Here is a 26,660-nt window from a genome sequence, read left to right as displayed (position 1 = left end):
TACTATTGTTCAGTCACACATTTTATTGTATAGAACAATATAAAACCAGAATAAATTGAGCTTGTCACAGGCTGACTCTTAGAATACAATTCCTATACCATGAGACAGTGGAGAGTTATCTAGCTGACAGCTTCACAATCATAAACTTCTGGTGTACCTGTAGCATTTAGTGAATAATGAAAACACGAGTTATGTTGCATTAGGCCATCTCATGTGACATACATTTACCTTACTACAATGGTTCTACTGAAAATATGTCATGAAATTAATGAGACAATTTGAAAATGCATGAAAATAAAGTGCGGTTATCTGTAATATGTTACAACTCATTGGATCACATTTTTGCAGCAAACTGCCATTGTGGTGTACTCAATATATGTGTTGAAATGTAACGTGGACATAAGCTATGCATATATAGATTTATAGATAGATTGATAAATCTATATATGTGTGTGTGTGTGTGTGTGTGTGTGTGTGTGTGTGTGTGTGTGTGTGTGTGTGTGTGTGTATATATATATATATATATATATATATATATATATATATATAAAACTTGACATAATGACATAAACATGATGGAATATGATGGATATTATTAATGCCAGATGTGACATATACCCACACATGTTCATAGCATATATGCTATGAGAAACATAGTCACACACTATTAACCAAATAACCTGCTACAATCATTAATGTAAAAAGTTGAAGGCACTAAGCCAGGATTATTTTATGAAATTAGGTTAGATGCAAAAGAAAGAGTTAAGCTGGGATGCCCCACATTAAAAACTCACCTGATTCATTCAAGTAATCTAATATTTAACTTTGCAGCAGTAGGCAGATGCAGATGTAGTGCATTTAGGAACTGGAATGAAAGATTCCAGTCTTTCTCTGAAATGCAATTTTTGATGACACCTCTTTCAGTTAAGTGATGCTCTTGTTTTTACTAAATAAACTTGTACTCCCTTATATGGTAAAAGCTGACATTTCAACAGTTCACAGTAGCTGCTTTTCTATGTAGTTTGGTATTTCTATCTAAGTCATTCAGATATCTCCCACTGAGACAACTACACTTAACAGATCTTGGTTGGAATGAATATACATTGTGCACTGTTAGTCCTACTGCAGATACCCTTTCAGGTGACTTTTCATTGGTTGATTGATGGAATACTCTGAGATCTTTTCATCACTAGTCGTACTTCAATATTTGGTGGCTCATCCTGGCTTTTCTGAGAACAGTTTTCATCTGATGCTGCCATATGAAGATCAAAACGCAGAGACACCGTTTTCTTCCGCAGGCGAGGGTGGTCTTTGAAGAAAGAGTCTTCCCATTTTCTAATAACTGCATCCACTTTCTCTGCCCTTAAAAAGCAAAAATATTGTATATTACTGCCTTGAAGCTCAAAGATAAAAACAACTTGTATAACATTTCATTACTGATTTGCTAATTAAACTTATCTCTTTCACCCATAGAAACTATTACCTGAACAAAATGATTCTCAGGTGTAACGCATTCAGGCTGTTTTAAATATTATGTACCAACCTTTTTATTTTTAATTTACATTAGACTAAAGTACATTACTTATAATGCTGCGTGTAGAATGACAAAATACAAAATGTAATTGTTTTATTGAGTGCTTTATTCTGTTTCACCTGAAGAAAATAAATGCTAAGTTATCCGAGGCTTTATCCTCAAAGAAAACAATATTTGAAAATAATGTGCAAGTGTACTTTCTTTTTTTGTGCTTTTTTTTGTCCCCAGTGCCTATCACTCATCAGATTCTTGCAAGTCAATCATCCTATTTGATCAACCAGGAGGAGCCATTATTTAAACAGATATCAGGGGTGGTGCAGCAGTAGGGTTGTTGCCTCACAGCAAGAGGTTCTCCCATTCAATTCTCGGCTGGAGCGCCTTCTGTGTGGACTCGGCATGTCCTCCCTGTGGTCGAGTGGCGTTCGAAAGACAAGTGAATGGGCATGCCTTCGTTGAAGGTTGGGTGTCAGGCTGGCACCTCGGCACTGTAAAAATCTACTGTCAATCATTAGCGGACCTGAGTTCTGCTATGGTGACCCCTAACCGGGAAAAGCCGAAAGAAGAACAACATCCGGGGTGGTTTGAGTTTTTCTTTTCCTTTTTTTTTGGCTGCAAAGCCCTACTCTTTTTTTTATAACTTGGGAAGTGCCAGGGAGGAATGTGCAATAGACTTCCATGAGGAGTACTCTCTCTAGGCAGCTTTGCCCCTCCCTCCAAAGTGCATAGCTGTAGTTTATCACCCAATCTAACATAGCCTCAAGTGCATGCAACCCCTTCCATCCCTCTAGGAGATGAAAACAGGCTATGCCCTTTAACACTTCCCCAAGTACCTCCCTCCCTGACTTCTCCAGGCTGTGGCTCTAAACCATGGTCACCTGGGTCACAGTCAGGGCCATTTTTCACATTTTATACACTCCAGAATCACATTTGCCCATGCTATACCTTATCAGTTGTCCTACAGTTGTTTTCACTTGCCTTCATGTTAAAGGAGTGAGAAAACCATTGAGTTACTAAGCTATCTGTGGCGGATGTGTCTGAAATTCAGCAATTCTGTCAAACAACAGAACAAAAAGTATGACAACAACAACAAAAGTCGCCATAACATTTTCTATAAGATGAACAGATAAAACGATGCTTTTCTTACAACAGTATATAAACAAAGCCAGGTTTGCTCTGCCTCAGCCACTGGAATATATTTCCCTGCCTTTTCTTACCCCAAACTTTATTTTCCAATACATACAAAACAATCAACTATAATGGGTATATTCAGTTTTAAGCCCATTATCCAATGCATTTCATTTTAGGGAGTCTCCAAATTATTCAGTCTTTAACATGGTTACTTAATCCAGAACATTTAAGTTAGTATAACAAAAAACTGAACATTAAGTAACATAATAACATTTCAAGAATAATATCTCGTTTAACTAAAAAAAAAAAAAAAAAAAATAAAAAAAAATGGAGGGGAGAATATCTAGATTGTTTTCAATATACTGCCCAGGTAATGGAAACTCTGCATATCACATATGTAGAGTTATCTCTTTGTGAAAAAAAGAACACTAAAAACCTCAGTCAATAAAGGAGGGGTCCCATTTCAGTTTAAAGAGGAGTGCTCAAAGACTTTTTCAATTGTAGTTCATTTCTTTGTTCACTTGCAGGACACAGGGAAAAAAACAGCTTGTTCAATCCAAAGCTCTCAACTCATTCACAACTTTTTTTTTCAAATCACTCACATGGTAGTCTTTTGCTTCCATTTCAGGGTTATACATTCTTTTGCTACTAGGGTGATTAAGTCTACTACATGTGTAACCCTATTGGAAAAAATCTTGGTTTCCCCAGTACCCAATTACAAATGCTGCAGGGGTTATGGATATAATTTTATCTAATGCTATTTCTAAGGTCTGTTTTACTGCCTGTTTAAAGGGTAACAAGTCAGTTCAGCCACAGGGTATGTGGTATCAGTCTTCAATTTCTAGTTTAGTACATCTCCGACAGTGCAGAAACTGTAAGAAAAAAGACAGCTCCTCTCCTTAAATCTAGCAAGTCCCCCCATGCACCCCCCACCTCTGAATTTATATAAACCAACTATGAGACTGGCATATCTCAGAGCAAAGGGAATATTTCCTGAAATGGCATCTTGGACTTAGTATGTGTAAGGCTGTTCTTTCGGTCATTCAGTCTCCATGTTTTGGGGCTCACTGTAGCAGGTCCCCAGATTACAAATGGTTACTGTTTCCAGAACAGTATTTATAAACTTTGCCTATTAACCCCCTCAGCTGTTTTTTTTAAACATCTTTTTTGAAATATTGCTTAAGACACGGGCAAAAATAAATTTATATAAAAGAAAGCAAACCATATTAAGATATTCACAGATGCAAACATACATCACATACATTTTTTTTATATGCTCATCAGTCCAATATTACATACATTGATCAATTTCTGTCTTCCTTTAAACCCCATTCCTCCTGTAAAACATTATTCTGCCTGTATTGTTTCCGCAATTTCCATTTTTTCTATGTAATTTGAAACATTATTCTGCATGTATTGTTTCCACAATTTCCATTTTTTTCTATGTAATTTGCTCCTTCCCTTTTTTAAACATCCCACTTCCATTTTTTAATCTCTGTTACTATATTCAGTATAGTTGGTTTAGATTTTGATTTCTATTTTCTACTAATTACTTTTTTTGGCAGCCACCAGAATTAAACTTAGCAAGGCCTTACTATGTCTAGGCCACTCAGATCCTGTATCCCCACTCACTTAAACCCATTTGCTCATCCAATATTTCTGACTGGGTATACTGTAGGGAATTTTTTAATTCTGCCAACTCATTACACTCTCAAAATATACGTTCCCAGTTACCTGTTTCTTCTCCCTCACACTTCCAACATTTGTCATCTACCTGAGGAAAAATTGTTTGAAGTCTGCTTGGGGTATAAAAATACATATGCAAATACTTCCGAGCAAAAATCCTAAATGTTCTAGACTTTGTTCCATATTTGGGAGCCATGCATATGGTCTTTAATTGTTTCCCTGTGAATTGTTTATCTAATCTGCCATCCCAATCTTTTCTAACCCCCTCTGATTGATTCCTGTACTTATCATGCAATATTTTTATGCCCTACTAATTATGCCTTTTTTAACAGCAGATACTGTTCTAGATTCAACTAAAAACTCTACCAGAGCAGGTGTTTTATGTAGGATTCCCCTATCTCTTTCACTTTGTCTATAATATGTTATCAATCCCTGATAAGGAAGGCAGTCTCTAGCCTGCAGTCCAAATGCCTTACTGGTGTCTTCCCACTCAATTACCTTTCCCTCTTTAGTTATTTGCTCCCAATACCTAGGTTTCTTTGTTATTTTTCTTCAGTAAATTCCAGCCACATCTTCTATTCTCTGTAACCTTAATTGCAGTCATCCCTATCAGCAAAATCTGCTTTCTCCTCTCTCATGTTGGCTTAGCTCTTAGAATACTTTCGATTTTATGAATATAATATTCTTTTTTAATTTCTCAGAGTCTTTTGGGGTTTTAATACCATGATGGGAATGGACCTCATTCCTAAGTCAAAGTATTATTAAAGTTCATAAAATTACTATTATTTCAGTCTTTGATGTCAGCCAGAAGTGCTCTTTGCAGCACCCACAATGTGCCCAGTAATGACCTATAATTTGTACGAAGTTACATGTATTGATAACATATCTAAATAGGATTGTAGATTATTTTTATAAGACCCATTGCTCCTACTACTATTGGAACTATCTGGGTATCTTTCTTCCACATTGCTCTTGTTTCTGCCTTCAAATCCTGATAGTTTATGACTTTGTGTCTCTCTGTATGCAAGACGTTGTAGTCATTGGGTGTAGTGATTTCAATGATCAGTGCTACTTTTTTTCTTCTTTTCATGGACCTCTGTTTCTGGTTTTCTTGCATTATCTTTTGAACTGTTGGTAATAGGTGATCCCATGTGATGAAGACCTCATCATTTTCTATGATGTTTTGAGTCATGTTTTCAGTGTTTTTCAGCCACTTCAGTAGAATAATGTTTGTACAATCCCCAGTGCAACAGTCTTGTCACATTATTATGCCTTTCAGTATACAGTCCTTCTTTCATTAGTATGTCGCAACCAGCAACAAGGTGTCAACTCTTTCCAATTCTTTTTCACAATACCTACATTTATCTGTTTGTCCCACATGCTCAATGGACTTTGTAAACCAATGTGTACGTGGTCCATTATCCTGGGCCGCAAATATTAACCTTTTATCTTTTGGTATGAATTTGCCTCTTCTTAACCATTCCTGTGTTCGATCCTGATCAACATGCGGTTCTTCCAGGAGTTTTCTACTCTTGCAACTATATTTATACATTTTCCACATTTCTTGCCTTCTCATCTGATCCTTTACCTTATATTCTTTCTTTTGTTTTTTTGGCACATTCAGTTGCTGCCTGATTTTTATATACTTCTGGTTTGATTTCCATTCCCGCTTGACGCCAGTATGCCTCTGCTAGACCAAGCAGGGAAGTCATCTTAGATTTATTCTGCTCATGTTTCAAAACTTTCACTACATTTGCATCTTGTGAGGTCAGCAGACATGTGTGCAATCCCATGATTGGAGATCTATACATATAATCAATTTCAAGGAGGCCCATACCTCCTTCGAAACAGGGAATATATAATCTTGGTATTCTCTGATTTTTTTTTTTTTGTCATTTGAGGAGCATGAAGCATCCTTCTTGTTTTCCTATCTAATCTCTCCAACATCTTTTGGGGCCAGTTAATCACTCCAGAACTGTAAGTTAGGACAGGAAGAGCAAATTGATTTATAGGTTGAAGTTTCTTCTTAGATGTCAATGCTGTTTCTGAATTAATTTAAGTCTTTTAAAATATTCCTTACTAAGTTTCAGTCACATTTGTTCATATTTTATTGTTGATCTTTCATTAATTCCCAAATCATTTTTTTTAATTTCTCCAAGTCATTTGGGTTTCTCATACCATGAAGGGAATGGACCCCATTTCTAAGTCAAACTACGATTAAATTACTTTTGGAAGGATCAACTTATCCCACTTGACCCTGATTCATGTATGGGCACATAGTTAACAGTTACAGCCTTTTTGTTTTGTTTTCATTAATTTTATATCCTGAAAATAGTTGAAACTACCTCCACTACACCGAGATGTCCTTTTCTGGTTTTATCAGATACAGAGTAATATTGTCCGCAAATCAAGCCAACTTTTCTTGATTACCATAGTAATTATATACTTGAATTTCTGAGTCCCCTATTTTCTTTGTCAATGGCTTTAAATATAACACAAATAACAAAGGGGAAAGAGGACACCCCTGCCTTGTTTCTCTGTTCAGACACAATTTATCAGAAAGTAAACCCCCACTTAAATGTTTGCCTCCGATCTTCCATATATCCACCCAACTGACCTTATTATTGTATCAGGGAATACAAATGCTTCTATAAAATCCCATTTTACTCTGTTGAATGCTTTCTCAGCATCTAGAGCTACCAACAACAGCAATATTTTCTTACATTCTGCTTCACCCTGGATCATTATTGTTTTATTAATATTGTCAAATGTTTGCCTGCCATCCATTAAAAAAACACACTGATTCATATCTATCAATTTTGGCAACACCTTTGCCATTATTTTGCTATTATGGTGATAAACACCTTATAATCATGGTTTGAAATTGAAATCTGCTGATATGAAGCTGGGTCTGACGGATCTTTACTACCTTTAGGTATTACAGCCACCTCAGCTTTCTTCCAAAATGTCAGTGCTTCCCCTCCTTTTAAAATAGTTCATAGGTTCATAGGTAGGTACTAGGCTACCTGCCCAAAAGCATTTATAAGCCTAGACAGAATGTGTTGGCTTTCGCCGCCCCCTTAGATTAGTTCCCTGTGCCTCTGACCAGCAGAGCCACTGAAGTGATCCTTGGGGTTAACTTTCTGTTTCTGTAGTGTTAAACAAAACCTTCCAGAACTTTATCACTTTCTACCCTCCTAGCTGCCAAATATCCATAGGAGTACTGGAGACTTTCCTGCGGATTGATTATATGTCACTGTTTTTAGCTCAGCTCCTCCTATCGTAACTGTAAATTGTTGACCTTCAACTACATCTATCCTTGGCATACTTATATCTTCAATAAATATTTCCATTTGTGCTCTTTCTTCATTTTCACATTTCTCTGCTTTATATATATTTTCATAAAATTTCTGAAATATATTTAATCCCTCTACAGGATCTCTGGCTATTTTTCTTTTAAGAGGCTCCCTAAGTTTTTTTTCCCAAATGTTCGTAAGCTCCATTATAGCAGTTTTAGGTGGAATATAAATACAAGCTAGCATAATCCTCCTCACTTGCCAGCAGCCCCTTAGTATCACAAATCTACAATTATTATCTTTTTCCCTCTTCTATCACTATTGGAACTCTTCTAGCAATTCATCTGTTCCTTTGTCTATGATATTCTGTAGAATAGTCATCCTGCGAGTCCTTCTTTATCAAACTGACATGCTCACTTCTTTCCAAATGTGTCACCTGTAGCATTGCTATTTGCACTATTTTACCTTGTTGTCTGTACCTGTGATACATTCATGTTTGAAAATAATATTGTAGTTATTATGATAAGAAGTTATTATAGCCACCTATTATATATATCAGCTTTTTCAAAAATGTCAGCTTTTGTGTTACATGCACCCATTAATGTTTGGCAGGTTGATCATTTATAAAGTTGTTTCTTGTCATCTTTCACAAGATGCAACAATCACTGAAAATGCTTTACTATATAACACAATTTATATCATGAAATGTTTTATATAAATACTGTTATGGGCAAAAATAGAGAAAGAGTTTGGCAAAGAACAAGTGGGATTGTCAGAGAGATGAAGAAGGTAGACATGAGTATAAGGAGATGAGGTGCATGGCAAAGAGAGAGGTGGCGAAGGCTAAGGATAAGGCATATGAAGAGTTGTATGAAAGGTTGGGCACTAAGGAGGGAGAAAAGGACCTGTACCAATTGGCTAGACAGAGGGACAGAGCTGGGAAAGATGTGCAGCAGGTAAAGATGATAAAGGATAATGAGGAGAATGTACTCACAAATGAGGAGAGTGTGTTGCGTAGATGGAAAGAGTACTTTGAGGGGCTGATGAATGAAGAGGATGAGAGAGAAAGACAGTTGGATGATGTGGGGATAGTGAATCAGGAAGTGCAATGGATTAGCAAGGAGGAAGTAAAGACATCTATGAAGAGGATGAAGAATGGAAAGGCTGTTGGTCCAGATGACATACCTGTAGAAGCATGGAGGTGTTTAGAAGAGATGGCAGTGAAACTTCTAACCAGATTGTTTAATGAAATCTTGGAAAGGAGGATGCCTGAGGAGTGCAGAAGAAGTGTCTTGGTACCAGTCTTTAAGAATAAGGGTGATCTGTAGAGCTGAAGTAACTACAGAGTGATTAAACTGATCAGTCACAGCATGAAGTTATGGGATAGAGTAGTGGAAGCTATGTTAAAAAGGGAGGTGATGATTAGTGAGCAGCAGTATGGTTTCATGCTGGGAAAGAGCACTACAGATGCAATGATTGCTCTGATAGTGTTGATGGAGAAGTATAGAGAAGGTCAGAAGGAGTTGCATTGTGTCTTTGTGGACTTAGAGAAAGCATATGGCAGGGTCCTTTAGAGGATTTCTGGTACTGTATGAGGAAGTTGGGAGTGGCAGAGATGTATGTAAGAGTGGTACAGGATGTGTACGAGGGTAGTGAGACAGTAGGGAGGTCTGCGATAGGAGTTACAGGTGTGTTTAAGGTGGAGGTGGGATTACATCAAGGTTCAGCTCTCAGCCCATTTCTTATCTGCAATAGTGATGGACAGACAAGATCAAACAGGAGTATTGTTTCTGGATGACATTGTGATCTATAGTGAGAATAGGGAACAGGTTGAGGAGACCCTGGAGAGGTGGAGATATGCTCTACTGAGGAGAGGAATGAAGGTCAGCAGGACAAAGATAGAATATATGTGTGTAAATGAGAGGGAGGATAGAGGAATGGTGAGGATGTAGGGAATAGAGTTGGTGAAGGTGGATGAGTTTAAATGCAGTTCAGCGTAATGGTGACTGTGGAAGAGAGGTGAAGAAGAGAGTACAGGCAGGCTGGAGTGGGTGGAAAAGAGTGTCAGGAGTGATTTGTGACAGACAGATACCAGTAAGAGTAAAAGGGAAGGTCTACAAGAGGATAGTGAGACTAGCTATGTTATATGGGATGGAGATGGTGGCACTGACAAAAAGGCAGGAGTCACAGCTGGAGGTGGCAGAGTTAAAGATGTTAAGATTTGGGTGTGATGAGGATGGACAGGATTAGGAATCGGTATATTAGAGGGGCATCTCAGGTTGGATGGTTTGGAGACAAAGCCAGAGAGGTGAGATTGTGTTGGTTTTGACATGTGCTGAGGAGGGATGCTGGGTACATTGGGAAAAGGATGCTAAGGATGGAACTAACAGGTAAGAGGAAAAGGGGAAGGCTTAAGATAAGGTTTATGGATGTGGTGAGAGAAGACATGCAGGTGACTGGTGTGACAGAGCAGGATGCGGAGGACAACTAACCTCCAGGTTAGTGGCGCAGCATGATACCTCTGAGATCATCCATGTGCAACTAACATCGGGCAAATCTGCAATGCAAATTGTGGCCTGCTACAGATCACCCTCCATGACCCAGGACCACCACTCCGCCTTTCTGGAGACACTGGAAAACATGAAGGCCCTACCAAACACCCTGATCTTGGGAGATTTCAATTACCCTACCATTAACTGGGAAAACTACTTGAGTACAAACTCCCAGGCTCAGCGCTTCCTGGAATTTATCAACTCAAATGCCCTGGATCAGCTGGTAAACTCCCCTACCAGAGGCCACAACATATTGGACCTGGTCATCACCAACATGGGCGACAGGTGCTCCATACCAGAGGTCAACCCATCACTGGTTAGATCAGACCATAAACTAATCACCCTGGATGTCCACACCCCACCACCACCCCCAACCAAGGAAACCACAGTGAAAAACTTTTCTAAAGCAAACTTCACCTTACTTAAGTCAGAGGTGGTAAGTTTCACAGCCCCCATGCTAAAGGATAACACTGCCCAAGATGCAGAATCCTTTACAACTGCACTCTGTGAGCACCTACAAGGATGCATGGATCATGCCATCCCTAGCAAAACCAAGACTCACTCCCCTAAGAGAAGGAAACCAGTCTGGTGGACCCCTGCCATAAACAGGTTATACAACAAAAGGAGGAAACTAGTTCAGGAAAAAAAGCAAATCCCAAGAAGGAAAGACATCCCTGATCAGTGTCAGTAAGAAACTAAGGTCCCTCATAAAATCATCCAAGGCTAACTTCGAAAGAAAAATAGCCAAGGACTCAAAAGATAACCACAAAGCCTTCTTTACCTATGTCAAAAATCTAAGTGGCAACTCACAGATATGCTCTGAAATAGTGAAAAATAGCACAAAATATACTGAACCTACTGATATTGCCAACATACTGGCAGATAGATTCAGTGCAAACTTCACCTCCCTCTCACCTTCAAAAGGGCCCACAACAATACCGGAAAAGTGTAGTGTCCTGGAAATCACAGAAGCACAGGTGAAAACAGCCCTTTCAAAAGCCAAAAACACAGTATCAGCGGGGCCAGATCATGTCCCAGGCTGCGTCTTGCACGAACTACAGAATGAACTAACCCCCCACCTAAACACGCTGTTCAACCTCAGCCTCTCCACAGGCTACATGCCCATAGAATGGCACACAGCAATGGTTATTCCACTCCACAAAGGAGGAGCCACAACTGACCCTGGTAACTATCGCCCCATAAGCCTGACTAGCCTGGTCTGTAAGGCTATGGAGCGCATCATCATGGAACTCATTAACAAGACATTGGGAACCTCCAAACACTTGAACTGACCCAGTTCAGCTTTGTTAAGGGCAGATCATGCCTACTAAACCTGGTTGACTTCTTCGTGACAGTTACCAAGGCCATAGATGACAGAAAGGTGGTTCACACAGCCTACCTTGATCTCGCCAAGGCGTTCGACACCATTCCTCACTCGGGTATTATAGAAAAACTCACCAGCCTGAACACAAACCCCTACGTCACAAGATGGGTTGTCAACTGGCTTACAGACAGAACTCACACAATAAGAATAGCGGGCTCCAGGTCTGACTCAAAACCAGTCACAAGTGGTGTCCCGCAAGGCTCAAGTTCTGGGACCCCTACTGTTCAGCATATATTTCTCAGAAGTACGGGTAAACACAGGAGGACTATGGCTAACCAAGTTCGCCAATGACTGCAAACTGGGAGCCATAATTGACTCTCCAGCTGACACAGACATCCTCCAAAAAGGCCTTACTGAGACAGACACCTGGTGTCAAAGTCATGGCCTCAAGCTAAATGCCAAAAAATGCATAGTCATCCTGTTTGGGAAAAACAAAACACCCATGAATTACCACAGAGGCGGCAGCCCCCTTAATACAGAAGAAGTAATAAGAGATCTGGGGACCCAGGTAGATAGTAATCTCTCCTTTGACAATCATATTGCCAAAGTAGTTAGGAAATCCTTCTATGTGGCCCATCTAATTACTAAGGGGTTTGCATCTAGAAATAAAGAGGTTATAGTGCCCCTCTACTCGTCATTCATCAGACCCATCATAGAGTACAATGCCCCATTTGGGATGTACCTCACAAGACACTTCCAACAGCTTGAAAGACCACAAAAGCACCTCACCAAGAGGATTACTGGCCTCAAACATATGTCCTATGCAGCCCGACTGAAAAAACTCCGGCTTTACTCAGTGGCATATCGCTTACTCAGAGGTGCTCTCTGCCTGACTTACAAAGCCATGTCCAGCTCAGAATTGATGGACATGCTCCACCTAAAGAAATCCAAGTCACTGCGAGGCATGCGCTCTAGTGAGCTAAACCTCACCACAACAATAAATAGAACATGCTGGAAGGATAGATTCCTGTCACAGAGACTCCCCATGCTTTGGAACAAAATTCCTAACTACATTAGGCAGAGCCCCTCACTAACACTCTTCAAGAGAAGCCTTGATGAGTGGATGGGTAACAGAAAGTACACCCCTGGGATCACTTCATTGGCTCTGCTTGACAGAGGCTCTGTTAATTAATCAATGGGGGCGACACTCTGGCTAGGCTTATAAATGCCCTTGGGCAGATAGCCTAGTACCTACCTATGAACCTATGAACCAGATGATCTGCTGTGGTGACCACTTATAGGTTCATAGGTTGGTACTAGGCTATCGGCCCTAGGACCTATACAAGCCTAGCCATAACAATTCCCTGGCTATTTCTTCCCACACTATTTACTTCCCTGGACCCCTGTCTAGCAGGGCAACTGACATGATCCCCGGGGTGAATTTCCTTTCTCCCATCCAGTCATCAAGGTTCCTTTTGAAGAGGGCCAAAGAGGTGCTCTGCTTGACATGTACGGTCAGTCTATTCCAGAGTCTGGGGAGTCTCTGGGTCAGGAACCTATCCCTCCAGCATGTTTTGTTTATTGTGATGACTAGGTTTAGATCCCTGGAGCATGTGGCTCTGAGGGATTGGGATTTCTTTAAGTGTAGCATGTCCAACAGCTCTGAGTTTGACATGGCCTTGTATGTTAAGCAGAGATTGTCTCAGAGTAGACGATATGTGACAGAGTATAGCTGGAGTTTTTTAAGGCGGTCAGCATAGGGCATCTGCTTTAGGCCTGTGATTCTTTAAGTGATGTATTTCTGCGGCCTTTCCAGTTGTTGCAGATGTCCTGAGAGGTACATACCAAATGGGGTGTTGTATTCCATAATGGGTCTAATGAGGGATGAGTACAGTGGGACAATGACCTCCTTTTTTCTGGATGAAAAGCCCTTAGTGATGAGGTGTGCCACATAGAAGGATTTCCTGACTGTTGTGGCAATGTGGTTATTGAAGGTGAGACCACTGTCCACCTGTGTCCCTAAGTCTCTTATCACACTTTCAGTGTTTAGTGTACTGCCACCTATGTGGTAATTCATGGGTACATGTTTTTTCTCAAAGGGGATAACTATGCATTTCTTGGCATTGAGCTTGAGCCCATGGCTCTGGCACCAAGTATCTGTTTCTGTAAGGCCCTTTTGTAGAGTATCAACATCATTTGGGGATTCAATAATGGCTCCCAGTTTGCAGTCATCTGCGAACTTTGTTAGCCAGAATCCCTTAGTGTTGGCCTGTACTTCAAAGAAGTAGATGCCAAACAAGAGAGGTCCCAGGACTGAACCCTGAGGTACTCCACTTGTCACTTGTCTGGAGCTGGATTTGGAGTCAGCTACTTTTACAGTGTGGGTTCTGTCAGTAAGCCAGTTGACAACCCATTGAGTGACGTCGGGATTATTGCCCAGCTTAGTAAGTTTATCTATGATTCCAGAGTGGGGGATGGTGTAAAAAGCCTTGGTGAGGTCCAGATAGGCTGTGTGGACTGCCTTACCCTCGTCCACGGCTCTGGATACTGATTCAAAGAAGTCAGTCAGGTTCAGGAGACAAGATCGGCCCTTCACCAACCCAAACTGGGTGGGGTCTAGTGTTTTAAGGTTGCCAATGACTTTGTTTATAAGTTCCATGATAATACGTTCCATGGTCTTGCAGATCAAGCTCGTCAGACTGATGGGGCGGTAGTTCCCGGGATCCAAGGTGGATCCCCCCTTGTGGAGTGTGATAACTGTAGCTGTGCGCCACTCAGTGGGCATGAAGCCTGAGGTGAGGGTATGATTAAACATGATACTTAGGTGAGGTGCCAGTTCATTTTGTAGCTCATGTAGTACAGAGCCCGGGATATCATCTGGCCCCATGGATGCTGTATTCTTAGCTTTGGATAGTGCATTTTTTACCTTTGTGGCCGTTATTACCAGAATTTGGCAATCTTTTGGTATTGAGATGGGCCATTTAGGGGGTGAGAGGGGGGTGAAGTTGGCACTGAATTGATCTGCGAGGATATTGGCAATATCCTTGGGATCAATATATTTAATGCCATTCTGTTGTAGCTCAGTGCAGATCTGAGCATTGCCATTTATATTCTTGACATAGTTGTAGAATGCCTTGTGGTTATCTTCAGAATCTTTGGCAATTTTATTTTTGTAACTAGCAGTAACAGCCAAAATTTTATTTTCGTAACTAGCAGGAACAGCTGAAAGAAGAAGACTGCTAAGGGCAAAAAATGTTTTACTTTAAATTATTCTCTTTTTCCTTCTTTTTTCCTTTTAGTGTCCTTCCAAACATTAATGACATGAAGTGGGGTATATGCATTTCAGTCCCCAACAAGTTTAACAGTCAACAAAAGTCCAATATTTCTCAGTCACTTTTTCTTTTAAAGCCATACTTCACTAATGTGATGATGCTTTTTAGTCTCATACTTTCTAATTTCAGTGTTACTAATCTTCTTCATGTTTATATCCTTCTCCCAACCCCAGACTCCGGTTCAAGTCCAAGATAATCTTGATTCTTCTAGTTAACTCCTGTGCTTTTTACTGACTCTCAAGCATTTCTTCTTTGGAACATTGGAAAATGTTTCACTGGCAAAGCCTCTCTATGGGTTTTATTATCAGAAGAATGAGAAGCATAGTTCCTTTCAGTTTTATGGATCACTTTTTGTTGGACAATCTTTTGTATGTGCTTCTTAGCCTGTTCTTCATCAAAAAATTACTTTGATTTTTCAGGAAAAATATTCTGAAGACAGCTGGATACAGCAGCCTGAATCTCACACCTTCCTCTTGACATTCCTCGATTGCCGTGATACTTTTGCTTCTCTTCTGCCAGGTGTACAGTTTATAATCATTTTCCACAAACACTCTGTTGTCTCCAATTTTTAATACTTTGCCCTTATAGGCTCATAGGTTCATAGGATGATACTAGGCTATTGGCCCGGAGGCCCTTATAAGGCTAGCCAAGAATTTTTCCCATGTTCACACAAAGTCAGCACCTGTTTCCTTTGTCCAGCAGAGACACAGGTAGGATCCAAGGGGTGCATTTTCTGTTTGCCATACAGTTGTCTAGGTTCCTCTTAAAAAGGGCTAGAGAGGTACTCTGCTTATCATGGAGAGGGAGTCTATTCCACAGACAGGGGAGTCTCCTGGACACAAATCTATCCTGCCAACAAGTACTATTAATGTTACAGACCACGTTTAGGCCTTGCGTATGGGTTGCCCAAGTGGATTTGACTTATGGATATGCAGCAGCTCCATCAAGGCTGGGTCTGAGATGGTCTTGTATGCCAGACACAGGTCACCTCTGGGCAGTCTGTACAAAACTGAGTAGAGGGACAGGGCTTTTAGCCTATCTGTGTAGGACATGTGTTTGAGACCTTGGATTTTCCTGGTCAGGAAAAAATGTATTTGCACACTCCCACAGAGTTCTGCCACAGTTTTGTCAGGATCAACTTGTTCTGTTGCTGTGATTGCATGTTTAATAATACTGGTCTTGCTTTCTCTTGGCCAGGTTTGGAGCATACACATTATGTGCCCTTTCAGTTATTAAACCTTGCTGTGGAATATCAGTCCTGTTGCTTATTTGTACTTTCATAAAATTAATAGTGCATTTCTCCCAGTTTCTGGTGGAGCAGAAAATCTAAGGTTTTCTCTGAGTGCTCTGTCCTCTAACTCTACCATTTTTGGAACAGCTCTTCTTGAGCAATCTCATAGTCAGTTAGCCTTTTCCTTCATTTTACCTCTGATTTTTGCAGTTTTATCAGTTTATCTGAATAGCTGTTTAAAGCTTATTCCATTTTCCAGCCTTTTGTTATTTGAGTTGATATACTCCTTCACTGTTTCATTTATTTTAGTCAGCTCTGAGTACATTTGATTTATTTTTTCTTATGAACTACTGGAAGCCATCTCTTGTACCAAAGCTGGAGCTTGAATTGCTTTTTGCTGAACTGCTGCAGGATTCTTTCCAGTCAGTGTTTCTTCTTCACTTTACTAGTTTATTTTCTTTCAGGCTCTCTAAGCTTCTTCTTTGCTGGCATCCAGGAAGTGTACTTACTTGCTAGCAACTGAAATTTATTAAAACTGTCAGAATTACTAGCTGTTATCTCTCAGCTTCCTTTTTCATACTGGGCGAGCTGAAGTTAAGCTGTTGATCAGTGTGTGGCCATCTCTGAAGTCCCCCTGGGCTGCTTTTCAAGGGTTTTAAATTCTTAAATTGATGTAATGGGTTGCAGGTAATTGTCCATGTGATAATGTACTGGCTAGGCTTTCCAGAGCTTCTCAGTTAGGCCCAGAAAGGCATTTTCCACTGCATTGTTTAGACTGTGTACATTTTTAGTTATTGGCAAAGGGCGTACCTTATCTTTAATAAATAGTAGCTTCCAATACAGTATTTTTTACATTTGAGAAAATTCCTGCTTGTGGTAACATGTTAAAGTATCCAAAATGTCTGATAGGGCTAAACTCAAACTTCCAGTTTGTAATAGCTGTACTTAAAGCTGCCAGTTCCTCCACAGCTACTACTTGCTATACAATAGGGGCTGAGAGACAATGATGAGCTGTTCAAGGAACCAGTTAAGGCCACAGAAGAGTCACCTGCACTGGCTGAAACAATAATATAGCCTGCCAAACCCAAGACTCCTAAGAAAACAAAAAGGAAGAACCAAGGAGACCAATAGCTTGTCTATAGTTCAGCTGAAAGGAGTACCACCAAGGCAGGTAGAAGGGCCTGCGCAAGTTGGTGAAGCAAATGGCAAGAAAAGTCCAGTCTTGAAGTAAAAATGTTCAGTGACAGTCCCCAGCACCTCATTATTCTGTTCCAAACCCAATTGTTCTTCATAGCATTTAGAAACATTAGTTAAAAAGCATTTAAACATTGTAGCCTTTGTTTTTTCTTCTGGGTTCAATCTGTGGGTTATTGGATCTTACTCAGATCTGAGATAGGCCATTTCCAAAAGAGTTCAGTCCCCCCAAGCTCTGCCTCCTATACCCATAATGCATAGCTCTTTCAGACTAAATGCAGATCTCATTTTCCACCTTCCTGGATAGCAGCTTGATCTTGAGCTCCGTTGGGATTGTATCTTTTTCGGTGATTTAGAGTATAGTTCCACCTTTATTTCCTCTACCCTTGCTATAGTACTGGATAGTTTGATACTAAGTGTTTCTTGTAGTTTTTTCTAGTGGTTAGGCAATGTAGTTTTTAGGTTAGGTAGGGGGAGTTTTTTATCTCAACCTTAATAGGCTTTTCCCGCTTTGATGTTGTGTGGGTGGCTTTTTAAAGTAGTTGTGACTTTCTCATAATTTGCAGTTAGGATGTGTTTTGTTCCTTTTTGGTGTGACCTAGGAATGGATAAAGGATTTAAAAAGTCTGTGGTGTGTAGCCACAATTTCCCTTGCCAAGACTCACATGATTTGGTGCATCTACTGTCTCGGGCCTATGTACCTGGAGACCCAGTGTGCTATTGTGGTAGCTTTGAGTCCAGAGTGGTTAATGAAAGGAGGGCCAAGCAGGTTTTTAAAGGTCTTTTGCCAGCTGGGGATGTTTCTTCCTCTTCTTCTCCAGCCAGCAAATAATAAAAGGGTGATCAGGGTCAGAAGGAGGTAACTAAGGACCCCAAATATTCTAAGGTGACTGTAAATGCCCTCTGACTGTCTTGGAACCTTTGGCTCTGAAAATTCAGAATTGTTCTCTTACACTGCCATCTGTGGGAAAGACTCCTTCCCCAGTGGTTAGCACCCATAGCCCTTTTCTGTCGAGGGAGGCTTCCTCAGGCAGGGTTCATTCACCTTTCTATCCCCTCTGCTCCTCAAGATTTCTTTCTGGAATCTTCTACATCTCTGTTACAGATGCGATCCTCTTCAGTTCAGGCCCAGTCTCCTGAGTCTTCTACTAGCAGGTTGGCTTCCAAGCCCCCCTCTGTAGCTTCTTTGTCTCAGTTGGTCTTGTCATTGGGAGTTTGAGCCCTGCTGAGTTGGAGCAGCTGATGTGGTCCTTCCTGCAAGCCCAGATACAGTTAGGTCTGATCCTTTTAGCCTTGGGTCCCAGACTTGAAGCTTCGGCTACAATGAACTTATTTCCTACCTCAGGCAAAATGGCTCTTGCTCCTGAAGACAGTTGCCTTACCACCAGTGGAGTTGGATGTGATGGCTTTGTTGATTTTGGCTCCCACCCATGCCTTTGCCTTTTTTATTCTGGCTGTCTCAGAGCTGAGCAGACCTTTGACCTGACCCTTTGGGGCCAGGGTTTCCAGGTCAGGTTCAAGTCTTCAGGTTTTGGAGTTATCCCTCCATCGCTATGTTTTGGCTCTTGACAGTTAGGCTCTGGTCTCAGCATCAGGACAGGCAGGAGCTTTTCTGGAGTCTTGCATATCCTTGGAGTCTTTGGATTCTGGATGGCCAGCATCAGCCTCTGCCTTTGATATCATAAAGAGGATCCTATTTTGCCCAGAGATGGAATGGCCAGTGCCAAGTGGCATCTCTTCCCCCTTATCTGTGCCTGTGGACTCTCATCAGCCTGCTCTAGGACAGCTCACTCCAACTAGCCTCCAGGCCACCCTGCACCCAGGGCCCCTGGCCTTTTCTGCTTCCCCACTGGATTCACCGTGATGGGAAAGTCATGCCAAGATGTGGTGCAAGAGGAAGCACCTAGATTCCCCCAGAGGAATCTCTCACTGTGGATACCAACCTTGTAGAAGAAGGGTCCCCAAAATTACCTGTGATGATGCTTCTTTTGGTGTCCTTATAGAGCTGCTTTATCAGCACAGGTGGTGGACAGCTGAAGCCCCATCTCCAAAGAGGTAAGTGTTTCTAGAGGCTTTTGGGGTTGGCTCATCCACTCCTGAGTACACTAATTTACTTGGCATCTCAGAGGTGTTAGAGCAAGCTTGATATGGTGGAACCAATTCTCAAGAAGCCTAATAAGACCTTAGCCCCTCCCAAAGATTGTCAGTGTTGGAGTAAGGATCCCAACTATTCTATTGTGGTGGTGACAGCTATCAGAAAGGACATCTTGGAAGACAGCTCATTGGTTCATCACCCCAGTAGGGAGTCTAAGGCACTGGACTGAATGGAGAAGCACTCTTACACCTCAGCCATGTTTGTGCTGAGAGCTTTAAATCACCTGGCTCACTTGACAAGACTTCAATGGGACATCATGTCTGAAGTGTCAAAAGTGGTTAAAAAACAATTTTAAACCAGACTCATAAAAGATTGTGGAGACTCAGTTGTCCATCTTGCAGTCAATTGTTTATGTGTTCAAGCATCTGCTTTTCAAAGCTGCTGAACACATGTCCCGAGCTTCTGGTGCTGGAATCTCCATGTATCACCATGCTTGGATGAGTCTGTGTAACCTTTCAGACTGCTTAAAGGAATCATTTGTTAATGTCCCTATGATGGCTTTTCACTCTATGGGCCTAAAGTTAAAGACACTTTGACCAGGAGCAAGCAGGATGGAAAGATGCTGTCTGCTGTCTGAGAGCATTTTGCTACCTCCCCAAAAGACCTTCTCAAGGAATCAGAAGGGGGGAATGCCTCTTCTTTAGAACAGCACAGTAGCCTTTTCCGGATGCTTCTGTGGAAGGATCCCCCTGTGGCAGGGGGGTAGCCAGAATGGGCGCTGCCCACTTGTCAGTGGTTGTCTGCAGAATCAAGGCTTCCATAGGGCTTTCTCTGGGAGTCTCTTCCAGTGCCCCTGCAGGGTAGCCTCGCTGTCCAGCTCTGGAGGTAGTTGAGGGTTATTTGACTCTATGGCCAGAAGCTTGGGAGGCCATCACCTTAGACAAATGGGTGCCATGAGTAATATCCAGAGGTTACATGATTCCATTTTTATTTCTCCCAAATGAGAATGCCAACCACCTTCCAGACATGCCACCCCATCACAGAAGGGATGCAGCTATCAAAATCCATAAGCTATTAGAACATTGAGTCATTCAAAAGATCCCACCAGACCAAAGCAGATCTGGAATATGTTCTGGTTCTTTTTGGTTTCAAACAAGAACAAGGACCTCAGGCCAATTTAGGATTTCAGGAAATTAAATTGTTTTGTGAAACAGACCAAGTTTCAGATTGTCACAATGCAGTCCATTCTGCCTGAGGAAGGCTGATTGAATATACTTGATTAATCTCAGGGATGCATATCATCATATAAAGATAGAGAGGTACTCCAGCAATAGATTTCTGCTCTTCTGGATGGGAGTGAGTCATTATCAGTTCAGAGAACTGCCCTTAGGTGTTACCACTGCCCCCCTGGGTGTTAACCAAGTGCATGGCAGTGATGGCAGCCTGATTCAGGTTGCAATGGTTCCAGGTCTTCCCATATGTGGATGATTGGCTTCTCACTGCCTCCACAAGGGCATCACTGGTCAGGGCCAGGAACTTGCTTATCTACTCTAATACTTCTCTAATGAATTTCTTAAACTACTCCTACACATCTTATACGCCATTCTTCTATCAGTAGATTCTCAATACAATGCTTGTATATTAATGTTTGTGAATATAAATATAAATTTTATTATATTGACTACTATGGTATGCTACATATTCACTGAAACTACATTATAAAATTTATTATTGTAAACTCTGATTGCATTAAATTATCTTGGAGATTTTTTTCCTGTGCTCCACTGAAAAAAGGCACTTCTGTCTAGGCAGACTTTCCCCCTAGGCGAATGATGGTCCATAGTAAAACATTTCATGGGAATCCCCCCCCCCAAAAAAAAAACAACAACAGTTGGCATCCAAAAAGCTCTGCCTTTTATATAGAGTTCTGCTTGAGCTCCTAGCTTAGGCTACTGAAATAATGATCTAATGTTGAACATCTATAGTTGCCATTGTCTACAAAAAAAAAAAAAAAAAAAAAAAAATTTATACACCTTAGTCCTAATACAGAAATATTGCTGCACTACACTGATTAAAGCTAACTAGTTACTTGTAAAATACTAAAATTATATCTCTATAAATTAATATCATAAAACAGCATTTAATATCTATTTACTTGCACTAGACAGTGGTCAAATTTTAATGTAGTTGAGTTTGCATTTCTGTCAGCTTTATGATGAAATCTTTTAAAACCTTGTACATGGCATGGTTTTGGAATTACTGATGCAGATATATACAGGCAATACTTGACGCCTAGAGGCGTCATTTGGAGTTAACTGTTGATGTACCTGGAGGCGTCACTCGGATGTAATGAGTTAATAAATTAACTTTCAAACATCTTCAAATAACTACTCTGGCAACCCATAAGGCTTGTCTTGATGACTGCATGGGTAGACAGATTTACACCAGGGTTTTCATATATAGCCATGCTTGATTTGGGAGGTGAGAACTATTAAGTGCTTGCAAATGGTCTGCTTAAGGGTATATATGGCTAGGCATCTTATGGTTCATGTGATCACAAAGGATCCTTTTTTTTCATATGACTTTCTTTTGTTACCCTTTTGTTCTATTGTCATAATTGAGTTTTCTTCTAAATGACTATAAACTCTGTCTGCATCAGTTCCAGTATATAGTTTATACATTGTTGGAAGGCAAGATATTGGTCTATAGTTCTTAGGATGGCTTGCAGATTCACTCCTAAGGAGGAGTATAATTTTTCCTGCTGTTAACCAGGTTGATGTCTGTTCAGGATGTGCAGAGAAGTAGTTATAACTCAGGGCTGAATCTTCATGTAAAGATGTTAATACTTTTAGCCAGAAGTTAGGTATTGCATCTGGGCCTGGGGTTTTCCATTTAGGAGCTTTGCTAAATTGTGTTTCAATTTCTCTGGCCGTTATTTCATCCCATTTCATATCCTGTACATCTGAACTTCTTACTGTTTCTTTTACGTTTTTTATCCATTTAGTATCTTTGTTATGTTCCCCAGGGTCTTCATAGATATTTCCCCAAAACGTGTCTATTTCTTCTTTTTAGTGGTGTTTCCATTCCTTCTGCTTTGTTTCTATAAAAAGTAACTTATACTCACCAAGAGACACTTCAAGCATGAAATTATATAGGCCACCCTGCACTCTTGCAGTAGCTGAAAGATCCTTTACTAAAATTGTCCCTGCTGTATGGAATGTACTCTCAGGCACTATTAGAGCTACAATGTTCCTCCAATCACTTATCAATCATCTAAACACAGAATATCTTAGAAGCAAACAAATGTGAGTGCTTCACCAAACCAGGATGTCCAGGGTCTGAATTAGTAAATAAATGATTTTAAATATTTTATTTTAAACTGTTGGGTGATGTATCTCTGACTGATTGTTACTATTTAAAACTATTGAAATTTAAGCTATTGAAACAAGTACTAATCAGTAAAACAAGTTGCTTGTATTATTTATTGACTATACAATGATAGTTCAGATCTTAGTCTTTGACTATCTTAGTGCTACTGACCCTAGTAAACTGCAAAGAATATAGGCAAAGATTCCATAAAAGTGTAATCACTTTGTGCTAATTGGCAAACGACGGTTGATCAATTAGTGTGATGGCAAGAATTTGTGATTTAGAGACACATATGGCTGCAGTGACAACGACCTCATTATCATCTCATTACCATGCCTCTGAATCAAACATTATCATTATCAGACCTGACTGTGCTAGTATTCGCCACAGTGGCTCATACATGGCGCTAACAAAGGTGCCCCTTTAAACTCGCGCACACACACACACACACACACACACACACACACACACACACACACACACACACACACACACACACACACACTCACTCCCAGACATCCACACATGCACACATGCACACACATATAACTAATCAAAAAACAGGCCTCCCTTGATCACACTCACAGAAACACTCAGCCATACACTCACATGCACAAACCAACACAAGTGCTCACACACACATGCACGCGCACGCGCGCACACACACACACACACACACACACACACACACACACACACACACACACACACACACACACACACACAAGCACATACCCATACTCTTGATTCCCTACCTAACCCTTTCTAATGCAACCACCCACACAGAGACACATATACATGCACAGACACACACACACACAAACACACACACACACACACACACACACACACACACACACACACACACACACACACACACACACACACACACACACACACTCATCCAGCCTCGTTCATGCCCAGACAGGCAGACAGACAGACACAAGTGCACAGACATGAAAACACATACAGTAACACCCCGCCCTCAGGTCTTCTTGGAACTGCAGTGTGTGTATTCCCATAGGAATGAACTAGTGACCTGCATGATTTTATGTCAGTTATTCTTTTCCTCATAGAGTAAAAGTTTATATGGCTGAGTGATTCCAAATTGGGAGCTGCAGCTATTTCTATGGGAGAGCATACATGTAATTATCTTTAGACACTCTCTCAGATAGCCACATTAGCATGAGACTTCTCCCTGTAAACTTATGTGCACTGAGGCCCCATAAGGAGAAAATTTCAAAGGCAATCTCTAAATTTGAAAGACTTAGCATGATGCAGAAACCTTCCAAGCTATTGCCACGCTGGGCAAAGTCTTCCTGAATCCCAGGGGTACTCTTTCCCTGTTGCCTAACTAGGTTAAAAAATGTCACATTTTGAACCTGCTATGTTTGTGGATAACCAAGATGCTCATTATATTACTACAAAACCTCATACTCATATTCATAAACATCTTACTATTTGGTGACATTCTATTCAACCCATCCCAAGCCCAACAAAATGTAAACTAGCCATACAACATATGCAACACAAACCACATAGATGGCATGATACTGTAAATGTCTACCACATCATTATTACAAGTAGCTTTTACAAAACCACAGAATTACACAACAAGCCAGGTATATCCTGCATCATGAAAATGTGGCTAAAACTCAAAATTAAAGACAGACAAATATTACCACCAGAGTACAGTATGATTAGGAAAGACAGATTATCAACAAAGGCTGGTAGTCTGGCTATTATTTACTCCAATATCCTTCAAGTAGTACTGAGTACCTTAGCAGTCCTTGACAAAGCCCTATACTAGAAAACGTCCTCTCTTTGGTTACCAGTGCACTAAAGCATACATTCCTAATTCCAGGGGATGTAAACAATGACTGGTCTATACACTCATAAACCTGTTTAGGCTGCAGTAACTTATAACTGAACAAACCACAATTGTTAAATTAACAGGAAAACACTCAATTCTAGACTGGATTTTAACCAGCAACCTTCAAAACAACATATCCTATGAAATATTACCGAACATCCTTTGTAACCATCACTCAACTTAAACATACCGGAAAGAACTACAACTAATAAAAATACCATACTATATATGGGCGTAACCTAAAAACAGTTCCAGTATTTGCTATTTGGTGACATACTCAGCCAGTGAAGTCAGCCTAAATGAAGTAACTCCATCTGGATAATGCATTCTAATATTTCAACCAAAAATTTCTTAATATAATAAATTCCATAACTCCATTGTATTATAAGAAAATCAAATCTATACCCTCTCCTTTGCTTTCATTCACTTTTTTACAGTATCAAAACAAAAATTGCTAAAAAAAGCTGAAAGCTACTTCACTAGCCCATGAAAACATTCCACCTGAGCACTTACACATTTTGCACACAAAATTGCCTAGTCAATATTTATCAAATCCAGTACAGAACACTACACACCCTTACTTTGGAAACAATCTTATATTATCCCTCTTCACAAAGAGGACACCTCTGTACAGTTATCCAACTATAGATCTTTAGTGATCTTGCCCCCTCTTTCACAAATGTCAGAAAAATGTATCCACAAACAACTCCTAGGCTACTTAACAAAACATAGTTTATTATCCCTCACCCAATGTGGCTTCAGAGCGAGTCCCAATACAGAATCAGGTACACAGGTGGTGCAGAGAGGGAAATAACAGTAAGCATTATACTAGTGGTTAGATATTAAAATATTTCTAAAGTTTAAGGATGAGCAGAGAGCTTATTGTAATGGGAGGCTGAGTAAAAGGTAGAATAACAGTAAGGACAACAGTAAATAACAGAGAAAGTAAGTAACAGTAATAACAGAGAAAGTAAGTAACAGTAATAACAGAGAAAGTAAGTAACAGTAATAACAGAGAAAGTAAGTAACAGTAAATAACAGAGAAAGTAAGTAACAGTAATAACAGAGAAAGTAAGTAACAGTAATAACAGAGAAAGTAAGTAACAGTAAATAACAGAGAAAGTAAGTAACAGTAATAACAGAGAAAGTAACAGTAATAACAGAGAAAGTAAGTAACAGTAATAACAGAGAATGGGGAGAGTAAAGAAGTGAGTTTTGAAGAGGAGGGAGTTTGACTCATTCTCTCCAGTGAAGCTCTTGAAGTTTGCTCTGTAACTGCCTATGGGCGCAGGCTAACTTTTTTGACAGAATAAAATTATGTCCTCACATTTCAAACAAATATTCATATCACTGGACCCATAGGTTACTAAAAAATTGTAAATTTCAAACTCTTCAGCACAAATTATTTTTATAATGGTAGTATTCTTTAGATTCTAGGTCTTGAGCAGTATTTTATATGTCACATTAATCACAGTAACTGTTAAGTATGCAATATTTTGTAAACAACGTACAGTATGTCAGCAACCACTCAAATTACACACATACTGTCATCAACATTTTGTCCATCCAGCTGAGAGCTTTCATATGAGGCTAAGCAGTTCTTTCTGTGCTACTTGTTTTTTGAGATATTTAGAAAAACATGAGATTTATGACAATATAAATATTATATGAACAGTAATTAATATCTCTTTATCTGCACTAGACAGAGGTTAAATATCAATATAGTTGTGTTTTCCATGGTGTAAGCTTTAAGATGAAATGTTTTTAATACTTTGTATTAAGCATGATTTTGGAATTATTCATGCAAATATGAACAAGCCAATACCTGACGCCTAAAGGCATCAGTAGACTGTAACTGCACAAGCACCTGGAGGCATGACTCGGCTGTAACGAGTTAAGTGGTTGAATATCTGACTGGGATTAAAACAGTGAGTTTTGTAGAGATATGTACTTGTTGGGGAGGAGTTTCAGGAGGTGCATGTATGATTGGATAATAGCGAGGGTATGGTGATTGCTGTGAAGGGATGTGGTGTGGAATTATTGTTA

At 40.2% G+C, this 26,660-nt stretch overlaps 1 protein-coding gene across 1 annotated transcript in view; it reads right to left on the bottom strand.

Moving 5' to 3' along the window:
- Nucleotides 1-1,047: 1,047 nt before the first annotated feature.
- The window catches only part of KRT222 (keratin 222), a 641,329-nt gene continuing 615,716 nt past the window's right edge, over nucleotides 1,048-26,660 (bottom strand). The window contains exon 7 of the mRNA XM_044055000.1: nucleotides 1,048-1,362. Within this exon, the coding sequence (XP_043910935.1) occupies nucleotides 1,149-1,362 (214 nt within the window). The 3' untranslated portion in view covers nucleotides 1,048-1,148. The remainder of the gene's footprint in view (nucleotides 1,363-26,660) is intronic.

Source organism: Protopterus annectens, chromosome 13.part0 (assembly GCF_019279795.1).
Source record: "Protopterus annectens isolate FY-2018-M chromosome 13.part0, PAN1.0, whole genome shotgun sequence".
NCBI classification, from domain to species: domain Eukaryota; kingdom Metazoa; phylum Chordata; order Ceratodontiformes; family Protopteridae; genus Protopterus; species Protopterus annectens.
The sequence above is the reverse complement of the archived record's forward strand: the minus strand, read 5'-3'. Positions and strand labels throughout refer to the sequence as shown.